The sequence below is a fragment of the Castor canadensis genome, chromosome 2 (assembly GCF_047511655.1).
Source record: "Castor canadensis chromosome 2, mCasCan1.hap1v2, whole genome shotgun sequence".
In the NCBI taxonomy this organism is placed as follows: domain Eukaryota; kingdom Metazoa; phylum Chordata; class Mammalia; order Rodentia; family Castoridae; genus Castor; species Castor canadensis.
Window position 1 is genome coordinate 16,677,179 of NC_133387.1, and position 12,804 is coordinate 16,689,982.

Consider the following 12,804-nt stretch of genomic DNA (forward strand, 5'->3'; position numbering starts at 1 on the left):
TTCCTCAAATGCAACCTTCTCAGAGCTAATTTCTCCATCTTTCCCCCCTATCTCTTATTTCATGTCTCCACTCAGGTAATAGCACACAGTATCCCCTCAGTCACCTGAGCCACCACTCAGCAGCCATCAAGGACCCTTCCCTGTCTTCCACCACCAGTCAATCACCAAATTCTGCTAACTCATCCGCTATCAATGGCCCTCCAATCCAAAAGTCCATAAACAAAGCTTGTTACCTTTTCCTCAAAAATACATGCCAAATTCCTCAGTATAAAAAAGCTTTTGTCATTTTGCCACTGAAATTCTATCCAATGCTGAAATCACGTGTAACTTTGACTTTACTTATTTATTTATTTATTTTTGAGACTTCCAGGAAGTCTCAGCAATGTTTTCATGCAGCTCAATGTAGGTAATTGTGTAACATCACAGACGGTGACTTTGTCCACTGCAATGGTCTTATTTGCTGTCTTTTCAGATAAGTTATCCCTTGTCACCCAAGTCACTTTCCATCATATTATTATACTTTCTTTATAACACTGAGCACTTCCTGAAATAATCTTATAGGATTATTTGATGAAACAGTCACCCCTTAAGTGGTGCCCCAATGAAGCTTCTAGTACACAGCCTTCTTCACATCTCTGTGAGGTGAAGTGGAGTTACTGTTTATTCCTCTTCTTCAGATGGAAGGGATGCTCAGGCTGATGCTGGGAGTTGTTCTAATTCCTGACCAATGAGGTCCACTCACAGTGGGCTCCATATTATTTGTTGATTAAAATGATCTTCAAGTCAGGTGCTGTGGCTCACACCTGTCATACTGGCTTCTCAGGAGGCAGAAGTCAGGAGGATCATGGTTTGAGTCCAGCCCAGACAAAATAGTTTGCAAGACTCTATCTTGAAAATACCCATCACAGAGCACCTACCTAGCAAGCATGAGGCCCTGAGTTCAAATCCCAGTCCTGTCCTCCAAAAACACCAAAAAGCAAAGAGTATTATGTATACTATGGTATCATTTATGAAAAAAGAACAAAATATATCTTTATTAGTTTATATATGCCTAGAAAAGCTTTGGAAGGATCCAGAAGAAACTGGTAATATTGGTTCCTTCTGAGAAGAGAAAGCAACTGATGGCAGAGAACTGGAAGAGAGCATTTTCACAGTCTTCTTTGTGTCTTTGTGTTACGATGCAGTGCATGTTATCTATTCAAGAAGAAAAAGTCAATGTTTAAGATTCCCTCATGTGCCAGACTTTTTAAACTTTAGCAATACTGTTGATTCTCTGTCTAGCTAAGGCAGAAAACAGACTGAGCACAGAGAAGTAAAGTAACCCATCCAATTCCTCCTGGTCCACAGAGGCAGTGCTGGGAGCAGGACCTGCCACTTTGCTCCCCAAAGATACCCACTTGCTCTTGCACAATGCAAAATGCTGGGCGAGGCAGCTCCAGAGAGAGGAGACGTTGAGCTCATTGGACGGGAAGAACTGCAATCTCCCACATCTCTCCCCCCAGGTTTTCTGGCTTGCTGGCTCCTTGCTCATCATTGGCCTGGCCTCTGTGGTCATCCCCACCATTGGGTGGCGTTGGCTCATCCGCATCGCCTCCATCCCTGGCATCATCCTCATCATGGCCTTCAAGGTGAGCCAGCTCCTGCTGCTCCCTCCAGCAGGTCCACTGACCTTTACATCCCACAAATATCGTTTTTATGTCCACCTCTTTCTTTTACTGGAAAGTTGCTTCCTTCATCTCACTATTGTTTCTTCCTGGAAGTTGTCCTCCGTCTCTCCTGCTAACCTGTAAGCTTTTCAGCTGCAGGATCGTTATCTTCCATAGTGTCTCTTTGTTCAAAGACAGGGTGAGCAGATATGCAGACCTAGGCTCTGTTTCCTTTGTGTCACCTGCCCTGTAGAATCAAAGAATTTTAGATTCCTTGATTCACAAAACTGGTCCTTACTGTCATTTATTCCAAACCTTAACCCACTTCAGGCCTTCTCTCTAGCAGGCCTCTGCCAGAACACTCCCAGATGTGACCTGTGACAGGTGTCTATGGTGCATCCCACCTCCAGGCAGCGCTAGTTGTTAAGTAGGCCCTTGTTAGGATGAAAGACCAGGCATCTTTGAAAACATTTTTATGGGTCCCCTTTCAGCCTTCTCTTCTCTAAATTAAGCAAAATTGTGACCTTCAAGTTTTTCAGATGACAACTCTTCCAGGAGTCAGGCCCCCTTTCTTCTGGAGGATCCCCAGTGGTCAGTGTCTGTGATGCAGTGAACTGGCACTTAGCATCCCACGCAGGAGCTCTGGGGGCAGAGGTCAAGTGGGCCCATTGCTTCCTGTGAGCAGGTCCTCCACCTCTGTCCATGGGGACTAGACTTCATGCTCTCTCACAAACTGTATTCCATACTTGGTGCTCTTGGGCTTAAAATCCAATACAAATGTAGGCTCTGTCCTAAATGAGCTGTTTTCAAGCCTAGATCCCTTTAAACTGTAATCGTATTATTGATGTATTTTTAAAAATCTAAATTAAGATCACATTTAAATTTTGCTTTTTGCTCTTAGTGCAGTGCCTCATTTTTCTAGATTCCCTTTTCTAGAGGCCCATTTCCAAGTCAACTAACTTAACAGAATGCTTGCTACAGTGTGGCCTATAAGCGTCATATGTTCTCCCACCCGGAGAGACTAGGACTGTGTAATGTAGGGAACAAAGTGTCATTTGTACCCAGTTTATTCCTGAATCTGCTCGGTTCAACGTCTCCACTGGGAACACGGAGGCCGCGCTGACCACCCTGGAGCGCATCGCCAAGATGAACCACTCCGCCATGCCGGAGGGGAGGCTGGTGGAGCCCATCCTGGTGAGTTCAGGCCCCATCTTCCACCACTACTGGCCTCAGGAAGTCCCTTAGTCATGGAAGGCCAGAGGGAAGGGATCTTAGTAGCGTTCTTCTCTGCCCCTGGAGGTGCGATGTTGGTCAGAAAGAGCGAAGTAATGGTGAGACTCATTTCAGCTCACTCTGCGCTCCTGCCCATGGCTCAACTTCATTTTCCTCACCCATAAAATGCAAATAACTGGGGTGGAGGCAGGGCTCAGGCTCAAGTGGTAGAGCGCCTGCCTAGCAAGTGCAAAGCCCTGAGCTCAAACCCCACTACCCCCCACCCTCGCCAAAAAAGGCAAATAGCAACATTCCCTTGGAGACCGAATCACGTGATTGGCATCATTGTTTATAATGAGAGATTCTTTTATAATTTTTTTTGTACTGGCTTTGTCTTATTTTGATATCAAGGTTATAAACTTCATTATATGAATTTTCATCTCTCTGAAATAGTTTATATAACACGAATTAACGTCCTTGAAAGCTTGTTTATGAAACAGCTTGGTCTAAGATCTGTTTTGAGGAGGGGGATGGGGTTGTTGGAGGATAGCTAGAGGTTTGTTGAACTAGAGGATTTTTAAAAAAATAAAATAGTTTTTTATATTGTGATAAATACCCCTAACATAAACCTGGCCATCTCGCCATTTTGAAGTTGCAGTTTAGTGACATTAAATACTCAGGCTGTTAGGCACCCATAACTACTCTCCCTTGCCACAGCCCTTTCATTTCACAAACCTGAAATTCGACCCCGCCCCTCCCCCTCTCCCCACCCTCTGGCCACACATTCTATTTCTTGTCTCTACAAACTGCCTGTACCAGCTACCTCCTATAAGTGGATTCCAACTGTACTGGCCTTTTGTGACTGGCTTATTTCACTTAGCATAAGGTCCTCCAGCCTCCCCCATGTTGTAGCATATGTCAGATTGTTTTTCCTTTTTAAGGCTGAATGGTATTCCATTGGATGTGTACACCGTATGTACCACAGTTTACTGATGTGTTGTCTGCTGACGGGCACTTGGTGGCTTCCACATTGTGACTGTTGTGAAAAACACTGTTATGATCGTGGGTGTAAACTGTCTCCTGAAGATCCTGCTCTCCACTCTGTTGGGTACATGCCCACACATAGAATGTCTGGATTATGTGGGAATTCTGTGTTTAATTTCTTGGGAAATCACTATAGAAAGTGCCATTCTCCATTCTGACTGACAGTGCATAAAGGCTCCAGTTTTTCATATTCTGGGAGGAGGAGTTTTTTTTTTTTTTTAAACAACTAAGATTTTATTTCTTAAAGGTTATAGCCTACTTTCATTTTAACTTTGGATCGAGTCAATTTTGGTTATATTTATGGATATTTTAAAGAAAATTATTTAATTCATCTAGATTTTGAAGTTTACTGATATAAAATGATTCCCAGGGTTCTCCCATGAATTTTAAGGAAATTGTAGTACTGCGTCTCATCCTTCCTTCCCCACCCAGCCCAACTCTGGTGAAGAGGAGAAGAAGGAGAGCATTAGTTCTCAGTCCCGTGAGTTCTGCCACTTGCCAATGGCAATGAAATGGCAAAGACTGCCTGGCTGAGGCGATCATGTTAAGAACTGTTATCTAGAGGGCCTGGGTGAGCTGTGCCAGGAGAGCTGAGCGTTATGTTAGTTTCTTCCACTGTGACAAAATATAGGACATAAACAACTTAAAAAGTGGAAGGATTTCTTTTGGCTCATGGTTCCAGAAGTTACAGTCCTGGTCCACTGACTCCATTGTTTCTGGGCCTGTGGTGAGGCAGAGCAAAATGGCAGAAGAGCACAGTGGAGTAGAACTGGTTACTTCCTGGCAGCCAGGAAGCAGAGAGCAACAGAGAGGGGACTGGCACAAGATCTAGTCCCCAAGGGCATGTCTCCAGTGGTCTACTTCCTCCAACTAGGCCCCGCCTCTGAAAGTTGCCATCAGATTTTGAACCCACCAGGGGATCCATCCATTGATGGATTAGGTAAGAGTCCTCATGATCCATCACCTGTCAGTGACAGGCCCCATCAGCTGGGAACAAGCCTTCAAACATGAGCCCTTTTGGGGGGCACATCACATCCAAATTATCACATGGTTATCTTGATCCACCATATGCCCACCATTATCTTCTTTTCTCTGACCTAAAATTTTGGAAAACTACTTCTTCAGCCTTAACCTACTGTATGCATTCTTTTTCCTCATTTTCATTACCTAAGGATAAAAGAGGCAGATTTGCAGACCTATTGGATGCTAAATATCTACGGACCACATTACAGACCTGGGTCATATGGTAAGAATGCAGTTACCTCAAAACTAGTTTTAAATAAGCAGGCATTTGGAGGAAGCCCACTTAAGTTCCATAGTCCCTTCTTCACTGTGGTTTTGCTTCTTAAGATTTCGGTAACCTGTGGTCAAGCATGGTCAAAAATATTAATATTTGTCTTGACTCCCTTCATTACAGTATTTGTTACAATTGTTCTATGTTATCATTAGTTGTTGTTAACCTCTTACTGTGCCTAATTTAAAATTAAACTTTATCATCGGTATGTATACGAATATCCGTGGTCTGGGCATCCCCTGGGGGTCTTGGATGAGGGTGGGGGGAGGATGACTGTAAATCCACTCTCAGTACACTGAGAAAAAACACAGGGCAGACAGACTCCAAACATTTCCTCTAACAATGTCTTATCTTTCTACTAACACCATACAACCGCTACCAACACCAAAAATAATGACATTTTAACAAAGAGAAGTTTTCTTATGAGCACATGTGCTCACTTCCTGCTCTTTTGCAGCCTGGTCTTTGTCCTCACCCCATAGCAGAAACTGTCCCTTTGAAGCTGCCAGTGACAAGTTCAGTGGGACTGCCTCTCGTGGTCCTCTCTATGCTTTCTTTCTCGGTAGCCTCGACCTTCAGTAAGCGAAGAATTCCTAAAAAGGACCCTAAAGTGCTAAGTATAAGGGAAAAGACTGATGACTTTTACTACATTAAATTAGCCATAAAAGCTACCAACTGGGAGGACAAATTTGCAAGATAGATTGATAGATAGATAGATGATAGATAGATAGATAGATGATAGATATAGCCAACAAACTTTTGGAGCTAGACATATACATATCATCTGTACAATAAATGCTGTATGTGTAAATATGTGTATGTCATACATGTAATTTTTTCCAGCAAGAGAAAGATAGACAACTAAGTTTAGAAATAAGCAAGAAACTTGAATATGCATGTTACTAAAATTGTAAATCAGATAACATGAAAAAATGCTCAACTTTCAGCTGGGTGCTGGTGGCTCACACCTGTAATGCTAGCTACTTGAGAGGCTGACGATCATAGTTCAAGGCCAGCCTGAGAAAATAATTCCCAAACCCACATTGCCAAAATAACCAGAACAAAATGGACTGGAGGTGTGGCTCAAGTAGTAGAGCACCTGCTTTGCAAGGGCAAAACCCTGACTTCAAACCTCTAGTTCCCCCAACCCCCAAAAAAGCTTAACTTTGAAGTCATCAGTGAAATGTAAATTAAAACCCAACAAGATGCCATCCTAAGTCCACCAGTACACAAGCATGGCTAAAATGAAAAAGACTGACTAAGCCACATGTCGGGGGATTTGAGTACAGCTGAAGTGATCATATGTACTGCCTGCAGTTCGAGTTAGTCCAGCCATTTGGAAGATGCTTGGTGGGATCTGTTCAGTTGAACGTGTGCATCTCCTGATCCGGTAATTCTGTTCCTAAGTTTACACCCAATAGAAATGTGTACATGTGTTTCCCAAAAGACGTTCCCATGGGTGCTGTGGATGACACCTGAGCTGCCTTTCCCCTCCTGTGCCTTCCACCGGGCACCCTCCCTCTTCCCACTGCCTCTCCCGGTCCTTCCATCCTTCTGGTCCAGGGAAGCTTGTGCTAATGATGCTCTTTCTGACTTCCAGGCTGGGGATTTCCTTTGCCTACTACGGGGTTATCCTGGCCAGCGCCGAGCTGCTGGAGCGGGACCTGGTCTGTGGTTCAAAGTCAGAGTCGGAGGTGGTGGTGACCGGAGGGGACTCAGAGGAAAGTCAGAGCCCCTGCTACTGCCACCTGTTTGCTCCCTCTGACTATCAGACGATGATCTTCAGCACCATCGGGGAAATCGCTTGTAACTGTTCTTCTATGTGTTGGGGTCCTCTCTCTGTTGCGGGTGGGATGCTGCGATTCAGGAGAGAAGGTTGCTCTGTGACAGGGCTCCTGCCTAGCACCAGTTCCCAACTCTTTGACCCATGCTGACTTGTCTCTGATTTGGATTGGTGTGGGGAAGAGAAGTCTGGAGGAGCAAAGCTTTGAACTACTATATTTCAATTCTAAAATGCACTTTTGTTTGCATTTTAACGTCTCCAAAGTTGAGATGTTCTTATGATGTTCTTGTTGGGTTTCAACCATTTCTGTATTTGCTGACATAAAATGATGGCACTTAAAAATCAATGGTACCAAACTGAGTGTGGTAGTACATGCCTGTAATTCCAGCACTTTGGAGGCAGGAGGATCAAGAGTTCAAGGCCAGCCTGAGCTACATGGCAAGACCTTGTCTCACAAAAAACAAACCTGGTACAATAGTATAAAACATTTAAATTATCGATCCAGGAAGCTGGCAGATAACAATAAACCTACGTAACATAGCAAGCACCCTGGGCGTCAAACATTCTTTACGTACACCAGTGCTTGTCGATCCTAGACCATGCTGGAAAAAGAACATTGAAAGAGTCGTGAATTTGGTGACTGTGGGCCTCAGCTTTGAAAGGAAGTTGCTTCTTCCTGAACGGCAAGAATGAACCCATGTCAGTGTTGATGAACGCTTCTTGTGTTCCAAGCGTCCACAGATTTCCTTTGCTGTTTTCTTTCTAGTGAACCCCTTGAACATCCTAGGCATCAACTTCCTGGGGAGACGGCTTAGCCTGTCAGTCACCATGGGCTGCACCGCTTTGTTCTTCCTGCTCCTCAACATCTGTACCTCAAGGTGGTTTTTCCCTTTGGTTGTTTCAAAACAAACAAGTTTTGTGCAGTGATTTTCAAATGGAGCTCCTGATCCCCGGTGCTCACTGGGGTCTGGGATGAGTTCCTTTCACCAGGGAGAGTAGAGAAGGGGCTGCTTTTGTGACTTGAAGGCTCTGGCCTGGTACCTCCCATGTCCACTTCCCTCCTCCTGTGCCTCTGCCCCCTTCAGCTACCTTGGGATATGAGTCCAGTGTTGGGGTACTCACTTGACCCACCAAAATATTTAGGGTATTTATGCAAAGCTTCCTGGAGAACTGGAGAGCAACCCCGATTGTTTACCAAACTAGCTGAACCAATAAGTTTAGTGACATCAATAACATGTCTGTGGTGTGGAATTCATTTCACACATGATTTGCAACCCTAGATCCCTAGATTCTGTATCCACAGATTCAACCAACCACAGATTGAAATATTTTAAAAATTTGCATTTGTATAAGCATGTACAGACTCTCCCCTTCTGTCTTTGTTCTTTAAACAATACCAAAAGTACAGTTTTTACATAGCACCTTCCATTAGACATTACAAGGAATCTGGAAATGATTTAAAGTATACAAGAGGATGTGTGTGTGTGTGTGTGTGTGTGTGTGTGTGTGTGTACATGCATGTGTGTTCTGGAATCTCATGGATACTGAGGAATGACTGTATATCCTGTGTTCTACTAACTGCACCATTTTTCAGGTCATGTATTCATCCAGGGGCTAGGCTGGAACGATCCACTTGGGGAGATGGACTGGGTGGAAGTTATCTTTAGGACCCCATAGTTAGGCCAATTGAGAAGCAGCACCTCCCTGAGGTTCTGGGTTATGTGTGACTGTGTCTTAGCCTCCACAGTGCCCATGGGGCTGGACCCTGGAAGACCCTCTGTCGCCTTGTGTAACTTCCCTCTGCTTCCTGTTCTGTAGGGCCGGCCTCATTGGGTTCCTCTTCATGCTGAGGGCCCTGGTGGCAGCAAACTTCAACACCATCTACATTTACACTGCTGAGGTGAGTTTTGGGAAGGGGGTTGGTTACATCAGGGTACAGAAGATGAACTATTTAGGGAGGACCTCCATCCATGGACAGTGCACTCCAACTTCTGTTAACTTTTGATAACTTTTCTTAAAAACCTTCCACTAAAATAACACTAGAAAGTTTATTTGACATGAATTTCTCCCCTTCTGTTTATTCTATAGAAAGTCAACCCCAGAGGAAAGACAGGACCTTCTCCCTTTCTCACAAACAGCATTGTCAGTCAGACTTTTCATTGCTGTGACAAACGCTTGAGAGAAACAATTTAAAGACGCTCATGTTTTCAGAGGTTCCAGTCCACACTTGCCTGACTCCATGGCTTTCAGGCCAAGACAAGGCAGAAACACCATGGAGGAAGAGCATGACAGAGGAAAGCTATTCACCTCATGGCAGCCAGGAAGTGGAGTAACAGGAAGGGGCAGGGCCAGCATCAAGATACACCCTGCTAAAGCCTGCCCCACTGTCCCACTTCCTCCCACTAGGCTCTGCCTTCCACCTGGCAGTTCTACCACTTGCCAATAGTCCATTCAGTCTTTGAATCCATCCATGGATTAATTCATGGATTAAGTCAAAGCCCTCATGATCTAATCTTGTCTTTAAACACTGTCCCAGACACACCCAGAAGTGTGGTTTTCTAATGGCTTGGTGTCTCTAAATTCAATGAGACTGACAAGCAACATTAACCATTGCAAGCTGACCTGTGAAAACCCAGCCACTACCTGGCTCCATGCCTTCAGAAGTCAGAAGGACAAGAAGCATGTGGACTTTTTGAAAGTTGAATGTATTTTTTCACTTGAAAAATCGTTTCCTTCTTTCACTCTGTTATGTTATATAATTGTGATTTTTGCTCTAGTCATTAATTTATTGACTTAATACATATCCTATATGCAAGGCACCTGGGAAATTTTCTCATAAGCTGCTGTCATAAAGAGCTGAGATTCCTAGAATTAAATAATATTTTTAGGGCTGTTGGAGTGGCTCAAGTGGTCAAGTACCTGCCTTACAAGTGTGAGGCCCTGAGTTCAAAACCCCAGTGTGGCCAAAAAAAATTTGAGAAGAAAACCTGACAGTATTTTAACCAGTTTTCTCATTCAGTATGCTGGAGTGAACAGTGCTAGGGACTGGTAAAGATTTGCTCATTTTCTTTCTTTCTCTCTCTCTTTTTTTTTTTTGGTGGTACTGGGTTTTGAACTCAGGACCTCATGCTTGCAAGGCAGGTTTCTAGCACTTGAGCCACTCTGCCAGCCCAAGATGTACTTATTTTCATCCAGGAAATGGGGAAGTCTGTTCATGTAGAGATTTGACCTGTGAAAAACCATGAAAGTCACAGAGAGAATTATTCCCTTTTCTTCCCACACAAATCATATCTGAGCTGGGTGCTTGTAGCTGATACCTATAATCCTAGCTACTTGGGAGGCTGAGATAGGGAGGATTGTTGTTCAAGGCCATCCTGGGTAAAATAGTTCATAAGACTCCATCTCCAAAATAACCAGAGCAAAATGGACTGGAGGTGTGAATTAAGTGGTTGAAACCCTGAGTTCAACCCCAGTACCACCAGAAAAAAAAGATCATATTTGAATATGATTAAGCATGTATTTTTTGGAAATTGCTCACTTAAAGGATGCTTTCTCAGTTTTTATTTTTGACTGATACTTATTGTTATAATGTCTACTTATAGTTATAAAAATTTGAAGTTGGGTTCCAGGGAAAACGAGCATCTTCTGCATTCTGAAGTCTATTTGCTATTCTATATACCCTGGCCTGACCTAGGCAGGAAGTGAGGGGAAGAATTCAGGAAGGAGGGAATCACTGACCAGGGCTTTCCATGCCTCTCCCTGCAGGTCTACCCCACCACGATGCGCGCTCTGGGGATGGGAACCAGTGGCTCCTTGTGCCGCATTGGTGCCATGGTGGCACCTTTTATATCCCAGGTACGGCAGGGAGAGGGAGCCTGGGGATGGTGAGGGAAGAGGGACCCCAGTGCCTTCAGATCAAGGAATTCTGCTGCCTTCATGAGTTTCCCCACTGTTAGGTGAATGTGGATAGAGAACGAGGTTATGATGCTGCTTCCAGGCTTCCGGTCAATTCTTTGTACTGCATTTGGAGTTTGGGTACCGTTGGAGTTTGGGTACTGTTGGGGAGCATGCAAAAGGAAGTGAGACACAAGACAGAAGGAGCTTAAGCAGTTGGATGCTCACGGGCTCTGAGCTAGATATGGTGTTAGATTTGTGTCAGATTGGTTACCCAGATGAGCAACTGAAAAACAGCCCCAAATTGCCAAGACACAGAGAGGTGCAGCCTAGGGGCAGGGAGTGGAGCTCAAGGGCAGGAGGTAGGGCTGAGGGGCAGAGAGGTGGAGCTGAGGGGCAAGAAGGTGGAAAGAAAAAGCAGAGGGAAAGTATTGGGCAGAGGATGTTTAGTGCATTTGCAAACCTGGCACAGGCTTTGATAAAATCCAGGGGAACCTGGCACGATGGATAAAGCCTGTTTCAGGAGTGCCAACAGGCAGATAAGGTGACTCACAGGACCATTGGTTCTCAGAAGGCTATACGTCTTGTCTCTCTGCACTGGCCATTTTCTTTTGGCCACGAGAAACAGAAATCCACCTGACCTGACTGAGGTAATAAAGGCAGGAATGGGCCCTGATCTGGGAGGTGAAGGCTGGTAGGAACCCAGGCCATGTCCTCCTCCTGTGTGTCTGGGGCCTTGGCCACTCAGCCCAGCCCGAGCCTGGAGACAGGTTTTACTCTTGTCGCTGTGAAAACCAGCTGAAGAGCTTGCCTCCCACACATTCCCCCATCCCCCATCCTTAGCTTCAGCCACTGCACTGAAGACACTGGTTAGTTCTCCCTGAATCCCTAGGAAGGGCCTCTCATTGGCCCAGTGGTCCATGCTTGAGCCACATCAACGTGATGTGGAAGATGAAGCTTTCAGAGGAAGGCAGTTGCTGTAAGTGGAGTAGAGGTGGGGTTGGTTTCCTGTAACTTAAGCAGGATTCTGTGACCACCAAGTTTTTACCTCTCTTGGGAGCATTTGTCCCACCTGTCTTAAAAACAGAGGCTGCTTTTGTCTTGTGCTACAGCTTTTCAAAATTCCTTCATGCCTATTATTTCATCATTTTCAGAAAAAAAGTCTACTGGTGAAAGAAAGGAATAAAATACTGACTCTATCTCTGGACAGCTAAGCTGAGGCATGGTTCATGTCCCCAGCTTTCATAAGGAATGGAGTGTCTGGGCTCCCAGCCACCACCTGCAGCATTCTTCCTGGGGACTCAGGGTTATTTATGGAAGAGATGCTGCTTTCAGTGGGTTTGTAGATCAGGCAAGAATCCAACTGAGGCAGTGTGCGGGGCTGCTCTTCACACCCTGGGGCCGTGGTGGACTCCTGACTCTGTACAGGTATCGCTCCTGTTTCTATGCACCCTCGTTTATAGCATGGAACTGAATGATAGCACCGTTGCATAGGTCTATTCTGGGAATTAAATGAGAGTAATAGGTGAGTAATTGATATGTAGTGAACAGTTGATAAATAACCACAGCAATGTCTAAGAGCAAAATGGTACTCAAGTAAACACTGCCTGATAACAGAAGTTAAGAAAGACAGCATTGCTACTTCTCAGAGTGCAGCACTAATGACCATATAAAGACATTAACATTGGCTTTGCAAGGCAGGACTACTTGACTGAGAAAGGTAAGGCATCATTCCTCAGGAGGAATTAGCTTTTTTGTTGTTGTTGTTCCTCAGGAAGAAATAGCTTATTTCATGTTTCTGAGCACCTGTGACTTATGTCCTAGAGTGTTTGGCTGTCAGGGCTGCCTCTGTAAATGCTAGTTAGACAGTTGCTGATTCAAGGGACTCAAGAAGGAAGGGACAGAGGGAGGGAGGAGGAGGAGGAGAAAGA

The 12,804-nt window shown here is 44.7% G+C and overlaps 1 protein-coding gene across 2 annotated transcripts in view; it reads left to right on the forward strand.

Annotated features, from left to right (window-relative positions):
- Svopl (SVOP like) overlaps positions 1-12,804 on the forward strand; it is a 65,649-nt gene that overhangs the window by 31,983 nt on the left and 20,862 nt on the right. For both annotated transcript variants that reach the window (XM_020152988.2, XM_074062266.1), the window contains 7 exons: positions 1,503-1,628; positions 2,712-2,840; positions 5,075-5,148; positions 6,797-7,002; positions 7,746-7,857; positions 8,798-8,879; positions 10,745-10,834. In XM_020152988.2, the coding sequence (XP_020008577.2) occupies positions 1,503-1,628; positions 2,712-2,840; positions 5,075-5,148; positions 6,797-7,002; positions 7,746-7,857; positions 8,798-8,879; positions 10,745-10,834 (819 nt within the window). The remainder of the gene's footprint in view (positions 1-1,502; positions 1,629-2,711; positions 2,841-5,074; positions 5,149-6,796; positions 7,003-7,745; positions 7,858-8,797; positions 8,880-10,744; positions 10,835-12,804) is intronic.